This window comes from Salmo salar, chromosome 01 (assembly GCF_965601325.2).
Source record: "Salmo salar chromosome 01, fSalSal1, whole genome shotgun sequence".
Lineage (NCBI taxonomy): Eukaryota > Metazoa > Chordata > Actinopteri > Salmoniformes > Salmonidae > Salmo > Salmo salar.
Window position 1 is genome coordinate 104879750 of NC_138291.1, and position 19140 is coordinate 104898889.

At 41.6% G+C, this 19140-nt stretch overlaps 1 protein-coding gene across 1 annotated transcript in view; it reads right to left on the bottom strand.

The window, feature by feature from the left end:
• The window catches only part of LOC106577441 (adhesion G protein-coupled receptor B3), a 350410-nt gene that overhangs the window by 222522 nt on the left and 108748 nt on the right, over positions 1–19140 (bottom strand). Inside the window, exons 3-5 of the mRNA XM_082978585.1 lie at positions 10780–10890; positions 7204–7365; positions 2261–2425 (exon numbers count right to left, since the gene is read on the bottom strand). Of these exons, the coding sequence (XP_082834711.1) occupies positions 2261–2425; positions 7204–7365; positions 10780–10890 (438 nt within the window). The remainder of the gene's footprint in view (positions 1–2260; positions 2426–7203; positions 7366–10779; positions 10891–19140) is intronic.

Consider the following 19140-nt stretch of genomic DNA (forward strand, 5'->3'; position numbering starts at 1 on the left):
CACAGAAGTAGCCGTGTCACCACACATCAGACTAGAACTACAGGGTCAATCAGTAAAGCCTCTGAAGAAACATCTCTCAATGTACTGTCACAACCCAGACAACCTGGACGACCCAGACAACCTGAACGACCCAGACAACCTGAACGAACCAGACAACCTGGACGACCCAGACAACCTGAACGACCCAGACAACCTGAACGACCCAGACAACCTGAACGACCCAGACAACCTGGACGACCCAGACAACCTGAACGACCCAGTCAACCTGAACGACCCAGTCAACCTGGACGACCCAGACAACCTGAACGACCCAGACAACCTGAACGACCCAGACAACCTGGACGACCCAGACAACCTGAATGACCCAGACAACCTGGACGACCCAGACAACCTGGACGACCCAGACAACCTGAACGACCCAGACAACCTGGACGACCCAGACAACCTGGACGACCCAGACAACCTGAACGACCCAGACAACCTGGATGACCCAGACAACCTGGACGACCCAGACAACCTGAACGACCCAGACAACCTGAAAGACCCAGACAACCTGGACGACCCAGACAACCTGGACGACCCAGACAACCTGAACGACCCAGACAACCTGGACGACCCAGACAACCTGGACGACCCAGACAACCTGGACGACCAAGACAACCTGGACGACCCAGACAACCTGGACGACCCAGACAACCTGGACGACCCAGACAACCTGAACGACCCAGACAACCTGGACGACCCAGACAACCTGAATGACCCAGACAACCTGGACGACCCAGACAACCTGAACGACCCAGACAACCTGAACGACCCAGACAACCTGGACGACCCAGACAACCTGGACGACCCAGACAACCTGAACGACCCAGACAAGCCTTTTTCATTTAACATCGAACATCAAATGACAGTAGCAAAAGTTAGAAAAAAAATAACATACGGGTACACACACACACACACACACTTAATTTGCTCAGGAAAATAGCTGTTAATTGCATTGGAGTTGACTGGACTGAATGGACTGCAGACTTTTAAAGCCAGGCAACTGAAAAAACTAAGTGTATGTGTGTGTGTGTGTGTGTGTGTTCTTTTTTGTGAGCGCATCATCGTCTGTCTACCATCTTGCACACACTGGTTGTGGAAAAACCTCATCATCACTAATCTGCTTACCATTCACTGGCAATTGCGGCTAAGTGATTTCCTCTTCAGTGTTGCAGTGTTGACTCTATGACAGCGGGTTTTCAACCCATATTATGATGTAAGCATGAACGGCACATGCTGCTTTTAAATATGTCATGAGGCCTGTATGCCATATGCATCCCGTCTACATCTCTCTCTCTCTCTCTCTCTCTCTCTCTCTCTCTCTCTCTCTCTCTCTCTCTCTCTCTCTCTCTCTCTCTCTCTCTCTCTCTACCCCCTCTCTCCTCTCCCGTTCCTCTCCTCTCTCCCTCTCTCCTCTCTCCCTCTCTCTCTCCCCTCATTCTCTGTCTCTGTCTCTCTCCTCTCTCTCTCTCCTCTCTCTCTTCTCTCTTCATTGAGTTGCAGTGTAATTGATCCTATAATGTTGCACCAAAAAGGCAGCTGTTGTCTTCTCCCAAGAGGCTCTCTCCTTGCAAGATAGTCTTTTGATTAGACTTTATCTTCTGAACGGCACCCTATTCCCTACATAGTGCACTACTTTTGACCAGAGCCCTATGGGATTCCCTATGGGCTCGGATTGAAAGTAGTGCACTACATAGGGAATATGTTGCTATTAACATGGTGCTATTAATATTAACATGGTGCCAATGAGTAGAAAATCACTTGTGTTGTGTCTGTTACTGGTCCCTTTGTTTCTAAACGTATTCACCTCAGTCATTCTTGAAGGACCGAATGTTGACTGACATTATGTGGATCAGAGCTCCATTCAAATATTTAGAGAACGAAAGACAAGGAAGTGGCTTTTAAAATACTAAACGTTGGAAAATAAACAAGCAAGCATAACAACAGGGCATCATGGGGTGTAATCATTAGTGCACACTGTAGCAAACAGTTGTAAAGAAAAGTTGAGTTTCTATTGGACCAATTCAGATAGGTCCCTCCCTGTTTGGTTCTGTTTGCCTCTGTTTGGATCCTGGTAATTATACCCATGGTCTCATTAGAATATGTCAAAACACACACACACACACACACACACACACACACACACACACACACACACACACACACACACACACACACACACAAACACACACACACGCAGATTGACAACAGTCCATACCTGGACAGAGGGCGATGTTGCAGAGTTTGCTCTGGGTCTCAGGCCCGTCACAGGCTCTCCCTCCATGTTGGGGCGGGGCACACATCCTGTTCCTAGTGCGGTGGCCACGCCCACACGTAAACGAACACAGGCTCCATGGTGACCACTCTTCCCAGACGCCATGCACTGTTGGACATAGGGCAGAGGTCAGAGGTTAGGGGCCAACTATAAGGTTTCAACTTTATTATCCCAGGGAAAAATGTAGTTTTGCAGCAAGAGCATGGTACACAACAGACATAAAATAGACAGTTTAATTGCTGTCGCTGTTTCTGCCACATGACACGATTTGATCAATAATATTCAGCAAAACAGAAAGCACATATACGTATCCAACCAGTGAGCTTTACCCTAAACTACCACAAAGTAGTAATCATGGGCTTGTGGGACCACGTGGGGCTTCCATCTTTAGGAAGTGAAATGAGTTTGACCTAATATTACTTCTGTGTAGTGATTCATATTCACATACTGCTTGCTGATCTGCCAAGCAGAAGTACCGGCTTACAAAGAACAACATAGTATTTCTACAAAATGGCCGACATCTAATACTGTGTCAGGCTAGACTGTTTGGCGCTTCTTAGAACTGTCTCAGAATGTCTTCTCTATCACCTGGGATAAAACATAATCTGGTCACTGGTGTGTTAAGAGTGCCAAGTTATCCTGCCAAGTGGCATATCCCTCCTTCAACGCCTCTGATTGCTTCATGAAAACGCAAATCCCGCTCAAACATTGTTAATTAAAATCAAAGTCCCAATCGCACCTGAGAAAGAGAAAGAGAGAGAAAGAGAGAGAGAGAGAAAGAGAGAGACAGTGGGATGGATGGGGAGAGTGTATCTCTTCTGTGAAGGATCAACACCATATTCTAGGATCACAAAGTCAGGCTTATAATGAAGAGCTTTTATCAGATAGGACTCCCGAGTGCTCCTGAGTGGCGCTGCGGACTAAGGCACTGCATCTCAGTGCAAGAGGTGTCACTACAGACCCTGGTTAGATTCCAGGCTATATAACAACCGGCCGGGATCGGGAGTCCCATAGGGCGGAGCACAATTGGCCCAGCGTCGTCCGGATTAGGGTTTGGCTGGGGTAGGCCGTCATTGTAAATAAGAATTTGTTCTTAACTGAATTGCCTAGTTGAATAAATAAAAATCGGGCAAGGCTGGAGTTCTTTAGTTCAGTTAGAAATATAATCAGAGTACAGGTTGAGCTACAAGTCTGGCTCTGTGTTCCAAATGGCTCCCTATATAGTGCACTACTTTTGAACAAATGGCATCCTATTCCCTACGTAGTACACTACTTTTGACCAAATGGCACCCTATTCCCTACGTAGTGGACTCCTTTTGATCAGAGCACTATGGGTCTTTGTCAAAAGTAACGCACTATATACAAAATCGGTTGCCATTTGGGACGCAGACTGTGCCTTCTTCCTTATTAAAGGACATATAATTGAAATCAGTGTTGGAACAGTTAACAAGCCTTCTCTGCCGTGCAATAAACTATTTACAACTGAAAAGAAAGGTGGAATTATGTAAGACTTTGGCCGTTTTCAACAAATTGGTATAAAAATACCATCTCTAAATTGGGTAACGTTGCATTTGAATAATTGTCATCAAGGTGCTCTAGTAGTGAGCTTCTAGTGAGGATTGAAATGAGACAAACTGCTCCACTGTGACATCATGCTGTGTAGCAGTGACACTTTACCGACATAAGGACTTCCTAACATGTTCATAAGCCATACATAACGCCTTAATAAGCAGTTGACTTTCTAAATGCTCAAACTTCCATCAACAAACATCAGTTTATTTTTTATTTTATTTTATCTGGTTTTCCTCTGTGTCAAATTCTAAACGTTTAACAGTCTTATAAATCAGAATACTTCTTTGTTTGGTTTCATTCTAGAATTACTTGAAAGGAGGAAGTTGTTTTGACCTGTCCTGCACCGCTCCTTCCTCTCCATGTTCTTGTCATGTTTCCTTTTAAACTCTCATCATATTGTTTTGTATTTTCTTCTGTGCAAAAAAACAACAACATATATATTGCCTTGTCTTGTGGTTGTTGACATAAGCAGTTATGAATGCAGCCAGTATGTATAGGTTATGAATGTGTTATAAAGTCCTTGTGTAGTGCCCTTCAAGGAAAATGTTCCCTGCGTGTATTTCTGTCCTTGAAAACTATTTTACTCAGACAAACACAGATTTCAATATTTCTGCTGTCGATTTGACTACATTACTGGCCTGAAACAACGGCACATTACTTCCAGGGAAAGAGACAGCTTAGCCTATTAGCCTGCTGCCAAAACCTCACCAAGGGGGAAATAATGGATTATTTGGGAAGCACTATCACTTCTGGTTGTCTTATTCTTCATTACAATCCAGGGGGACACCTGGGGTACATGGCTCTATAGGCTGACTGCTTCAATTATTGTTTCTGAATGGAAGAGGGTGATTCATACAGTTCAGCTAGCTACCAGAGCTTGTTGAGTCAGTTCAGCTAGCTACCAGAGCTTGTTGGGTCAGTTCAGCTAGCTACCAGAGCTTGTTGGGTCAGTTCAGCTAGCTACCAGAGCTTGTTGGGTCAGTTCAGCTAGCTACCAGAGCTTGTTGGGTCAGTTCAGCTAGCTACCAGAGCTTGTTGGGTCAGTTCAGCTAGCTACCAGAGCTTGTTGAGTCAGTTCAGCTAGCTACCAGAGCTGGTTGGGTCAGTTCAGCTAGCTACCAGAGCTGGTTGGGTCAGTTCAGCTAGCTACCAGAGCTGGTTGGGTCAGTTCAGCTAGCTACCAGAGCTTGTTGGGTCAGTTCAGCTAGCTACCAGAGCTTGTTGGGTCAGTTCAGCTAGCTACCAGAGCGTGTTGGGTCAGTTCAGCTAGCTACCAGAGCGTGTTGGGTCAGTTCAGCTAGCTACCAGAGCTTGTTGGGTCAGTTCAGCTAGCTACCAGAGCGTGTTGGGTCAGTTCAGCTAGCTACCAGAGCTTGTTGGGTCAGTTCAGCTAGCTACCAGAGCGTGTTGGGTCAGTTCAGCTAGCTACCAGAGCTTGTTGGGTCAGTTCAGCTAGCTACCAGAGCGTGTTGGGTCAGTTCAGCTAGCTACCAGAGCTTGTTGGGTCAGTTCAGCTAGCTACCAGAGCGTGTTGGGTCAGTTCAGCTAGCTACCAGAGCTTGTTGGGTCAGTTCAGCTAGCTACCAGAGCGTGTTGGGTCAGTTCAGCTAGCTACCAGAGCTTGTTGGGTCAGTTCAGCTAGCTACCAGAGCTTGTTGGGTCAGTTCAGCTAGCTACCAGAGCTTGTTGGGTCAGTTCAGCTAGCTACCAGAGCTTGTTGGGTCAGTTCAGCTAGCTACCAGAGCTTGTTGGGTCAGTTCAGCTAGCTACCAGAGCTTGTTGTGTCAGTTCAGCTAGCTACCAGAACGTGTTGGGTCAGTTCAGCTAGCTACCAGAGCTTGTTGGGTCAGTTCAGCTAGCTACCAGAGCTTGTTGGGTCAGTTCAGCTAGCTACCAGAGCTTGTTGGGTCAGTTCAGCTAGCTACCGAACGTGTTGGGTCAGTTCAGCTAGCTACCAGAACGTGTTGGGTCAGTTCAGCTAGCTACCAGAGCTCTTTGGGTTATTTCAGCTAGCTACCAGAGCTTGTTGTGTCAGTTCAACTAGCTACCAGAACGTGTTGGGTCAGTTCAGCTAGCTACCAGAACGTGTTGGGTCAGTTCAGCTAGCTACCAGAACGTGTTGGGTCAGTTCAGCTAGCTACCAGAGCTTGTCAGGTTAGAAATGGTAAATGAAAACGGTTTGGAATAATGTCTTGCCCTCTTGTCTGACCCTTGAGAAAACTGCCAACCCTACACTTAGTCATGACACATCTTAATGTGGACTACGTCTGACTAAATGTCAGAGAGCTGGTCGCATGAATTTCTGATTAGCCGACGGGGGTGAAACCTTTTATATGACTTTGTGCCTAAATGTAATTTCAGTGACACTTTCCTCCACATAGAAGAGTGGCTCCTAAAATTCCCTGCAAATCAACAGATGTAAAAACACTAAGATTAGTATGACAGCTGCTGTTGAACACAGGGATATCTACATACAGTAGACACACACAGAAGATGGGTTTCTTCTCCACAATTCAGAAGGTAATACATCACAAATCACCAACAATTACCAATGACGGACTGTCTTGTGTAGGGGAATGTTGTGTTTATAAGAAAATACTGAATGTCACCATCTGCCAAAAAACGCAAGAACTGTCAACAGTGTAAGACGTTATAACATTCTAAAGACCCCAGAGGTGCAAAATACATCAACTGGACCAACAACCCAAAAATATTAGGTACCAGACTAAGTATGCAAAAATCTAGGCAACATTTCATCAACTCAACTACTGTAACAGCCTACATCGAGATAAATATGTCTTGCAGTATAATTGTACAGATACTGCTATATATATATACAAATATACCACTAACCTTAACCTACAAGCAAACACACTGAACCCTGGAGACACAAACCAGAATCTACAATTCCCTAATCTCCATAACATGCAAAACTACAGAACTACATCACTGTCAATCATTTCAGGAGTTGTGGTGAAATGACTTATCATTATATGGGAAGAGATGGATTACATAGACAACACTTCTGAAAAACACCGTGACATGCACAAAGAGAAGAAAGCATCACCAGATAATAGATGTCTAACAATAATAATAATAATAATAATAACAATAATAATAATACATGAAATAATAATATTAAGTAATAAGAATATAACCAAATAGACTAGTTAAAAGGTCAAACTAAACAGTAACTAAAACATTGGTTTGATGGTCAATTCAAAGCAAGCACAACAATGCACACATAGAAAAATGAAGGGTGAAGGAGAAAGACGTTATAACAAGTAAAGTAATAATGCTGCAGCTATTACTACCTGGACAGGGGACAGTGTTATTGCAAACCCTTGACTCTCTTAAAGGGCCGCTGCAGTGTGTTCCGTATGGTGAACCACATGTTCTTGTTCGCACCTGCGACCCTTGGCCGCATGAAACTGAGCATGAGCTCCACTGGGACCACTCCTCTGCACCAGATTCACCTGTGTAGAGGGAGAAGGGTGACACCAGTTAAATGCAGCAACACGGTCACATGATCAGCCCAGGGGGTGGGGCTACAGGGGGTGGGGTTATACTGGGGTGGAGCTTTGTGCTGGGGCGGGGTTTCAAGGTAGAGCAACGGGGGAGGAGTTATTCTAAACTACTACTACGTTAAGGGATATTAACCTAGTTAACTTTAATATTTAACTAAATAGACATGTTTTACCTTTATGTGATCTTTGATAAATGATTAATAAGAGAGAAGACCACGACTCTGTTGGTCATTAGCCCCATATCTCTTGATCCAGTTCCTTTGATTTCCCATTCATCATTTTGTATGTGTTGTTGTATTGTGATTGCAGGGAACAAGAACCTTTAAGACTAGTAATTGGTCAAAAAGCTGTTTGTTCAGAAACCTTGTCTGGCTCCCATGAACGGAGTCTCAAGTAGAAAGAAAATTAATCTTATTGTGTCATAGTAAAGTACAAATGGTTTGGACTAACTGTACAGATGGATCATAGTAAAGTCCCAAATGGTTTGAAGGAACTGTACAGATGCATCATAGTAAAGTCCCAAATGGTTTGGAGGAACTGTACAGATGGATCATAGTAAAGTCCCAAATGGTTTGGAGGAAGTGTACAGATGGAGAATAATAAAGTCCCAAATGGTTTGGAGGAACTGTACAGTTGGAGAATAATAAAGTCCCAAATGGTTTGGAGGAACTGTACAGTTGGAGAATAATAAAGTCCCAAATGGTTTGGAGGAACTGTACAGATGGATCATAGTAAAGTCCCAAATGGTTTGGAGGAACTGTACAGATGCATCATAGTAAAGTCCCAAATGGTTTGGAGGAACTGTACAGATGCATCATAATTGACACTAATCATTTGTCAGATTTAGTCTGAAGGACATTTATTCAAAGATCACAGCAAAGCTCCACATCACAGGCCCCAGTGTTACTTCTGATCACAATAAGGGATTTGGCCCTTTATCTGACTAAAAGGTGTTACATCTTACAGCTACAGTTCACCTTCATCTTTCATACTGACACATGCATCAATAAAACCAAATCAAATGTTTCAAAAAGCTCTATAAAATGTAAAACAACATGGTTGCATGCAAGAAGGACATCTACTAGTGAAATAAAAGTTCAACTTGAATGGAGAGTTAGTTAATGAGAAGTCTAGAGTATGGATCCCACAGCAGTGTTACAGCACTACAGTCTACAGTGCAGTTTCCTTGACAACCAGAGAGGATCGTACTCCAATGCATATTAATTAGTGTTTGATCACAATTTGTGAAAACATTATTTTTTTTTGCCAGTTTATATTTTTCTTAAGAGTACTAGGGAAACGAGAGGGAAGAAGAACTCCTCTTTTCATTTTATTCAGAAGAGCACAGCTTGTTGCATGGAGCTTGTTGCATGGAAGTAACATTCACAGTGCCAGTTTGCATTGGGTTCATAAAATACTATTTTTCCAAACAGCAGAATGTGACAAAAGGTCTGCTGGTGTGTCACACTCCTATTATGACATGTTTTAACTGTTGATACTGAATATTTAAATGTACACTAGTCAACTGTCTCTAGAACCATACAGTTAGATTAAAAGGTTATTTCTAGAACCTAAAACGATTCTTCGGCTGTCCCCATATGAGAACCCTTTGAAGAACCCTTTTTGGTTCCAGGTAGAACCCTTTCAACAGAGGGTTTAACATGGAACTCAAAATGGCCCTACCTGGAACCAAAAAGGGTTATCCTATGGGGACAGCCAAAGAACCCTTTTGGAAGCCTTCTTTCTAGGAGTGTATACAAAGTATACCAGTTTAATTCTCAGAGGTACAACTTCATACACTGGTTGTATATAAACACATGTGGAGTGAATTTGCTTATGTGTGTGCCGTTAGGTGGTAATTCTCAATAACAAAAGCATTGCCTTACTGACAGTGAATGTCAACAATGCATCAGTATGTCCTGGGTGAGGTCTTTCAATGCAAAAATATGATCATGTCACAAATCCAAAAGCCATGAAATGCTGAATAAATTGAATAAACGCTAACATTGGTTATGCTAACACCCTTGGCATTGAGCTAAGTAGGTAGGGTGAATAGAATAATCCAAGATAGCTTAGTTGTGTGTTAGAAAGCAAGAAGACAACATTCAAATATTTTGATTACAGTTTAAGATGTACGTGTGATGTTCAATTTCAACGAGGCTTTATTTGCATAAGAGATTTGGAAATTTCAGCTCTGAATACATTTATATGTAATTGAAATCTTATGAAGATTTCCCTCTGTATTGTGTCACTAAGCTGCAGTATAATAGGACTGATATAGATTGATTCAACCCAATAGGGATATACTGTAAACCCTATTATATATAATTGGTCTGATCAGAATTATAATAGACTTTGAAAGGTGGATCAATTGGTAAGATGAAGCAGTACAGGGAGAGTCAATTAGACAATCTAAGAATGGAAGAACTGAAGAGCAAAGTGATGGGGTCCATAAGAGACAAATAACACACTCCCACAGCGTGTTGGAATGGAGACATGCTGTTAGGATTTAGTAAACAACAAAGTGGATTTGCAAATTAAAATGAAAGTAAGGCAGGTGTGTTGATCAATGTCACAGATTTAAAAGTAACAACAAATGAGGTGAAATTGGGTTAAAAAAAATTAAAAACCAAACAAACAATTAACGGAACCCAGAAACATGTATTTTTTATATAAAAAAAAAACTGAAATTAGAAAGAAAAGGGAAAGAAATAGAAAAAAAAGAATAGTCTTTATCGCAGTGCGTTTGGATTGAGCCTAGAAACCCTCTATGAGGAACTGGAGAAGCAATAAAGATGCTTTTCAATTAATTTCTATCCTCCTGCAATTTTAGAATGGATACAATCATCACTATATTTTTGTATATTCGACTGGTTTAAGTTAAGATTTTAGTTTATCTTCCATTAAACAGTAATTATCAAACCCATTTTTTATTCAGTATGTGTTTCACTCTTGCCGAAGGCAGTAGGAGTTGTCGATGAAGGACATTTTTCAAATGTTATTAAGCACATGTTTAAGGATATTATTAACTGTGACAGGGCGCAATTTTTCCTACCTTTAATATTTGAGAAACGAGTAATGCACTTGCCAACTCGCTGTGTAACAACAAATGAACAGAGACCCAGGGAGCCCAATTATAGTTGTTATTCTATGTAAATACTCAAAGGGAAAAGGAACATTTGTCTAGTGGGTTTTAATGTGAATAGCAACAGAAGAAGGAGGAGGTGGTAAGAGGTTAAAAAAAATACAGAAACATTATCACCTAAAAGGTGCAGCACAAGAGAGAGCATGCAAGTGACTTAGATGAAATTAAGTTTATAGTTAACAAAATAAAAGGTGAAAGAAACATAACTATTGTATTACCAGTTTGTGCCATAAATTTAGCAGATTCAGCTTGCTCCTGCAGGGCCTTTGTGTCAAAGACTGATCTGGGCCGCTGACTTTTTACAGTATGTTCGCCGATCATTCCATATTCTAGAGACAGAATAGAGGTTCAATGAAAGCTAGGCTTTAACAGTAGGAATCTTCCAGAGACAAAAAATAAAACGTATTACAAACTGTTTTTCAAAGATAGATGCGTAGTAGAAAAACTGCAGTACTGTACATGGCTAGAAACAAAGATCATACAAGAGTAAATATGTAGATATATATTTAACTTGTCATTTTTACTTTAAAGCATAAGAAGGAACAATGCATCGTATTTATAACGAACGTGGGTGAGTTGAGAGTAGTATTAATTGACTTTAAAAGCACAGCTTAAGACACATAGCATACATGCAAATATAATAAGCCCACATCGGTTTTAATAAGACACTATTACTTCCCATAGTCCCTCAAGCCCCACTCCCTCCCTCCCAATCCCTACCACCCCCAAACCACCCCCCAAGAAAAAGAAAAAAGAAAATGAAAGTAAAAATGTGTAAGCTATCTGGAAGCCACAGAGGAGGGGGTCAGGGTCATGAACATAACATGATACTATTGATCCACAGTCTCTTTAACAGATTCCAGACATTTTGTTTTTGTAATTAGTTGAGCTCAGTAGAATATTTGTACATCCCAAATGGCACCCTATTCCCTACACTGGTCAACAGTGGTGCACTATGTAGGGGATAGGGTGCCATTTTGGACAGCCTATGAGTCTGGGAAATCACTTTATAATCATTTAACATCATAAGTTCTATTAACTGACAAATGTATTCTGAGCTGTCTGATTATAATTGTTACTCCCTTTGTTGTTGTCCATTAATACATGGGTGATGCGACATGTTTGGCCGCATAGATTTTTAGTCCCGGTGAAGGGGTGTAACAAATTTCGCAACTAATGTTATTTTTTATTCAAAAACTTGACTAGCATGCCGACGCAAAGATAGAGTATGTGTTTTCTTCAATCCGTTTGGAGTAGTATGCACTGCAGGTGATATGTGTTACACAACAGATACCTCACATAGCAGGTGTGTGTTAGTACTGTGGAGTAAACCATACATACAACATCGTCTGTGAGGATGTTTGGGGTCATATTGTCTGGATTAGTGAGGATGTTTGGGGTCATATTGTCTGGAGTGGTGAGGATGTTTGGGGTCATATTGTCTGGAGTAGTGGATGTTTGGGGTTATATTGTCTGGAGTAGTGAGGATGTTTGGGGTCATATTGTCTGGAGTAGTGAAGATGTTTGGGGTCATATTGTCTGGAGTAGTGAGGATATTTGGGGTCATATTGTCTGGAGTGGTGAGGATGTTTGGGGTCATATTGTCTGGAGTAGTGAGGATGTTTGGGGTCATATTGTCTGGAGTAGTGAGGATGTTTCGGGTCATATTGTCTGGATTAGTAAGGATGTTTGGGGTCATATTGTCTGGAGTAGTGAGGATGTTTGGGGTCATATTGTCTGGAGTGGTGAGGATGTTTGGGGTCATATTGTCTGGAGTAGTGAGGATGTTTGGGTTCATATTGTCTGGAGCAGTGGATGTTTGGGGTTATATTGTCTGGAGTAGTGAGGATGTTTGGGGTCATATTGTCTGGATTAGTAAGGATGTTTGGGGTCATATTGTCTGGAGTAGTGAGGATGTTTGGGGTCATATTGTCTGGAGTGGTGAGGATGTTTGGGGTCATATTGTCTGGAGTGGTGAGGATGTTTGGGGTCATATTGTCTGGAGTAGTGAGGATGTTTGGGGTCATATTGTCTGGAGTAGTGGATGTTTGGGGTTATATTGTCTGGAGTAGTGAGGATGTTTGGGGTCATATTGTCTGGAGTAGTGAGGATGTTTGGGGTCATATTGTCTGGAGTAGTGAGGATGTTTGGGGTCATATTGTCTGGAGTGGTGAGGATGTTTGGGGTCATATTGTCTGGAGTAGTGAGGATGTTTGGGGTCATATTGTCTGGAGTAGTGAGGATGTTTGGGTTCATATTGTCTGGAGCAGTGGATGTTTGGGGTTATATTGTCTGGAGTGGTGAGGATGTTTGGGGTCATATTGTCTGGAGTGGTGAGGATGTTTGGGGTCATATTGTCTGGAGTAGTGAGGATGTTTGGGGTCATATTGTCTGGAGTAGTGGATGTTTGGGGTTATATTGTCTGGAGTAGTGAGGATGTTTGGGGTCATATTGTCTGGAGTAGTGAGGATGTTTGGGGTCATATTGTCTGGAGTAGTGAGGATGTTTGGGGTCATATTGTCTGGAGTGGTGAGGATGTTTGGGGTCATATTGTCTGGAGTAGTGAGGATGTTTGGGGTCATATTGTCTGGAGTAGTGAGGATGTTTGGGGTCATATTGTCTGGAGTAGTGGATGTTTGGGGTTATATTGTCTGGAGTGGTGAGGATGTTTGGGGTCATATTGTCTGGAGTAGTGGATGTTTGGGGTTATATTGTCTGGAGTGGTGAGGATGTTTGGGGTCACATTGTCTGGAGTGGTGAGGATGTTTGGGGTCATATTGTCTGGAGTGGTGGATGTTTGGGGTTATATTGTCTGGAGTGGTGAGGATGTCTGGGGTCATATTGTCTGGAGTAGTGAGGATGTTTGGGGTCATATTGTCTGGAGTAGTGAGGATGTTTGGGGTCATACTGTCTGGAGTAGTGAGGATGTTTGGGTTCATATTGTCTGGAGTAGTGGATGTTTGGGGTTATATTGTCTGGAGTGGTGAGGATGTTTGGGGTCATATTGTCTAGAGTAGTGAGGATGTTTGGGGTCATATTGTCTGGAGTGGTGAGGATGTTTGGGGTCATATTGTCTGGAGTAGTGAGGATGTTTGGGGTCATATTGTCTGGAGTAGTGGATGTTTGGGGTCATATTGTCTGGAGTAGTGAGGATGTTTGGGGTCATATTGTCTGGAGTAGTGAGGATGTTTGGGGTCATATTGTCTGGAGTGGTGAGGATGTTTGGGGTCATATTGTCTGGAGTAGTGAGGATGTTTGGGGTCATATTGTCTGGATTAGTAAAGATGTTTGGGGTCATATTGTCTGGAGTAGTGAGGATGTTTGGGGTCATATTGTCTGGAGTAGTGAGGATGTTTGGGGTCATATTGTCTGGATTAGTGAGGATGTTTGGGGTCATATTGTCTGGAGTGGTGAGGATGTTTGGGGTCATATTGTCTGGAGTAGTGAGGATGTTTGGGGTCATATTGTCTGGAGTAGTGAGGATGTTTGGGGTGATATTGTCTGGAGTAGTGGATGTTTGGGGTTATATTGTCTGGAGTAGTGAGGATGTTTGGGGTCATATTGTCTGGAGTAGTGAGGATGTTTGGGGTCATATTGTCTGGAGTAGTGATGATGTTTGGGGTCATATTGTCTGGAGTGGTGATGATGTTTGGGGTCATATTGTCTGGAGTAGTGAGGATGTTTGGGGTCATATTGTCTGGAGTAGTGAGGATGTTTGGGGTCATATTGTCTGGAGTAGTGGATGTTTGGGGTTATATTGTCTGGAGTAGTGAGGATGTTTGGGGTCATATTGTCTGGAGTAGTGAGGATGTTTGGGGTCATATTGTCTGGAGTAGTGATGATGTTTGGGGTCATATTGTCTGGAGTGGTGATGATGTTTGGGGTCATATTGTCTGGAGTAGTGAGGATGTTTGGGGTCATATTGTCTGGAGTAGTGAGGATGTTTGGGGTCATATTGTCTGGAGTAGTGAGGATGTTTGGGGTCACATTGTCTGCAGTCTCAGATCTGATGCTGTGCTTCTCCCAGTGGGTAATGTACTGTATGTGTGATGAGTATGGGTGAGCAGTGTCAAAGAGGAGAGAGGCACACTGACTAGAACTAAGTACCAGTACAACACAGCCATGCTTTTGATACTAATCGGGAATCACAAAAGAACTAGCATTAATCCAAAACCAAGAACCACTGAGTATTGGGAAAACCAATATAAAGAACCCCTTTCAGACTACTAAGCCGAGCCAAGGTGAGCTGTACTGTGCTGGCCTGGTTACTCATCCTGGTTACTCATCCTGGTTACTCATCCTGCCATCACCATAGCTGATGGAACCGTGCTGGAAAGGACAATGTGAGGGGGAAATACCACAGTAAGGTTCAGGTAGGCACGATACTGTGAAAAAAGGATAGGTTTCCATATCTGGTTCACATTGCTGTTCTGATGAGGCGGCCATTAGTACACGTTGTACTGAAACCAGTCATTGGCAGAAGGTAACCTGGAGAGTTAATAACCAGGACGTGATTCTTATCACCATGATTCATGATCACCGCTATACACGAGGACATGTCACATACATAATGTATATGTTCCTGATCTCTCAATGCTGTCTGAAATGGTCTCTGACACATTTCTAAAGAACCAGGAAGGAACATTGATGGGGAATGTTGCCCTTGACTTGAACCAAGTGGGTGAAACAGCTTGATGTGGGTGTGCGTTTTCCCAGGCAGCTTGACTGCATCCTCCTGTTCCAACCTGTTTGATTCAATTTCAATAAACACATTATAAAGTATGACTAATCGTGGGTTGCTAAGGGTTTGCTGGACTACATCCATCATCTTTAAAGACAGCTAGAATATTAAGGCACCTTGAGGTAACGTTCTAGACTTTAGAGGAACACATTCTTCCTCAACAGGTTACACTAAGGGACATTGTTAATACAATTAAATCAACGTTATTTCAGTAGCACTTCAGCAATACCTCATTTTTAGAACGATGAGTCGATTATATCATTCAATTCAATTCACTTGAAATAAACCCCAAAATAACCTAACACTTGGGGAAAATCCTCACAATAAACTCTTGACTTAGAGAAAAGTAGTTTGTAAAGTACTACTTTTAGCGTTCTTAAATTTCAAGTTCTTGATCTCTCTGTCTTTAGTACTTGTGTATCATGTCAATCAGGAACAAAACATGATGATGTATTTTTACTGTCACACATTTGTTTCTTGTGACGGCCTTTTGTGCTGGGACATTCTGTTAATATGATGACGAGTAGAGGAAACACCACTACACAAGCTGTGTGTGTGTGTGTGTGTGTGTGTGTGTGTGTGTGTGTGTGTGTGTGTGTGTGTGTGTGTGTGTGTGTGTGTGAGCTCCAATGCCTCGTCAAAACCACATCACATCAATGGTTTTCAAAGAGTCTGGGTACGATGGACTGAGTTAACTCTGGTGATGAATGGTGATAGTCACTATCTAGATTAAAGACTGACCAGACCAGGCCAGACACCTTGCTATCGGAACATTTTCCCAGATACTTGATGGGAATGGATCGACCTCTCTCTCTCTCTCTCTCTCTCTCTCTCTCCCCCCCCGGTTTCTCTCTCCCCCTCCCCTCTCTCTCTCTCTCTCTCTCTCTCTCTCAGCGCCTTACTCAGACAATAACCCTATCCCGAAAAAGCAATGGACTGAGCCATCTTTTGCTCCCACAGCTTACAGATGATGATGTGTTGCTTGTAGATTTATACGGTATTATATATTGTGAAAGGCTAGCAGTGCATCAATACAGTCCAGGTAGGTAGGGGAGAGCGAATGGAGCAGAGCAGAGCAGAGCACAAAGCAAAAACAGGGTACCATAGAAATGTGGTGCAGCATAAGCACAGTGAGGTAGAATTGAAGAGCAGGCGCAGTACAGTAGTCAAGGTCCAAGCTATTCAAAAGGCTATTCAAAAAAACATGACATCGATGCCTGTGGTTAAAGGGCTGGATCACACAAATTACAAATTACAATTTGACCTCATTTTATGGATAACTACCAAATAATCTGTGGACCTGCAGTATGGGGTCAGTGACCCAAAATATGGCTTAGTAGTGTATTTAACATTACCATTGTTGCATGGAAACGGATGGGAGTCGATGGATTTCTCTGTTAGCATTCTTCAGGTAGCTCACCTACATTGACTCACTTCAAACCGTGTTGTACAGCAACGTGCTGCCCTTTTAAGGTTGTATGTATTTACACCATTTTCAACAGTATCGCTAATAGCTAGGGGTCAAAGTACTTTGAAAAGAAGCAGGTTTGTTATTTACAGCAGTGGCATATACTGTACAATGGTAGAGAAGTCATTATACGCCTACATAGATTTCTAGTCCCAAAGTCAATAATGACTGAATAGCATGATGACATCTTAACATCCACTACAGAATACAATACATTCATGAGCCAAGAGCCAGCAAAAGACAAGTATTGTCATGAACAAAAGAAAAACCCTCACACAGAGATGGTGATGGCTGGGAATGCTATTAGCTAAAATAATCCACTTAAATCTGTCTTCAATATTGCACAGCAGACCTGGGTTCAAGTACTATTTGAAAACATTTCAGACACTTCATCTCTGCTTGACTGAGTTGACTGAGTTGGCCTGACTTAATGGACCAACGGAATAGTCCCAGAACTGCAAACCTCACCCACCTAGCCCCTGAAGGCAAAGGCAAATGCTGAAAGTATTTTGAAAGATTTCGAATAGTATTTCAACCCAGGTCTGCTGTACAATAAGTAATCCGTTACCTGATTTCACATGCAAATCCCTAGTAGCAACTGAAGGTTAACCTCAATGACACGAACAGACTGGCAAAGCATGGAGGGTTTCCCAAATGGCAACCTATTCCCTATATAGTGCACTTCATTTGACAAGAGCCCATTGGTACACTAAATAGAGAAAAGGGTCCCCTTTGGGACGCAGCCATGGTTTACAGTCCTGAAGATGGTACAGCACCACATTACAGTTGTTACTGTCTGCGTCCATTAATAGTAGAGGTGAGAGGAGAGACGGAAGAAGTGCTGACCAGGGGAAATGTTTATGGTGAGTCTCAGTCAGGACAGTATCTTATAATGTAGATGTGACTGTGCTATGAACATACATCTGTACTGTATACAGGGAGATGATTGGGTGGCATTCAAGGACAACCCCTCACCTTTAATATTGCAGATAGGTTGTGGCTTCCATCAACTGTCTGCATCATTTCCAATCCCCCATATATTTTGGGAGGTAAATATACATATCATATATATATATATATATATATATATATATATATATATATATATATATATATATATATATATATATATATATATATAATGGACAACAACTAATGGACAACAACACTTAGGCTTCTACTTCCTGCTTATACATACTATATCCATATATATATATATATATATATATATATCCATATCCATATATATATATATATAATGGACAACAACTAATGGACAACAACACTTAGGCTTCTACTTCCTGCTTATACATACTCTATCTATCTATCTATCTATCTATCTATCTATCTATCTATCTATCTATCTATCTATCTATCTATCTATCTATCTATCTATCTATCTATATATATATATATATATATATATATATATATATATGGATATAGATGTATAAGCAGGAAGTAGAAGCCTAAGTGTTGTTGTCCATTAGTTTACTCCAATTAGGGGAGGGGTGGTAGGGTTCAAATAAATAAAAATAAAAATAATGAAGCAAAATATATAAAAAAAATATCTATATAATATATTTAGCTTCATTTTTATTTTGCTTCATTATTTTTATTTTTATTTATTTGAACCCTACCACCCCTCCCCTAATTGGAGTAAACTAATGGACAACAACACTTAGCCTTCTACTTCCTGCTTATACATACTATATCCATTTTACAGACACAGTATATTTTATATTAGTTATGTTTTGTTTGTTTTTAGTCCCATCCTTCAGCTCCCCTCAACCCCTCCCATCTATCTCTGAAGACCATGCAGTCCCATCCTTCAGCTCCCCTCAACCCCTCCCATCTATCTCTGAACATCATCCAGTTTTGATTTCTATTTGCCATATATTTTTCCACTGTGCTGTTTCACAAAAGTTCTGAACCTATGATCTAATGATTCTGTCTCTTCGCAGTAAAATCTGCAGAGCTGGGATGGGTGTATCCCCCATATATACAGTGTAACATTCTATTGGTTGCAAGAACTTTGTATAATTTTAATTGAAAAATTGAATCCAGTGTCGTTTTGTGTATCAGTTCATAAACCACATGACATGGAATTGGTACATCGAAAATCTCTTCCCAACTATTTAACAATTTATATGGCACAGCTGTCAATTTTTAGGTACTTAAATGAAACTGATATACTTTTTTATTTATCACAATTTTCTTTAATCAATTTTGGTCTTTAATGCAGGGCCGGCAGACAAGACCCTTACATTTTCCCCCTTCCACTAGTTGGTTGTAATTTTGGGTAGAGCGGACATTTCCATATATTTGTGTTAGCTCTATGTGTGACATAACACCACCAGTCTTATTTAT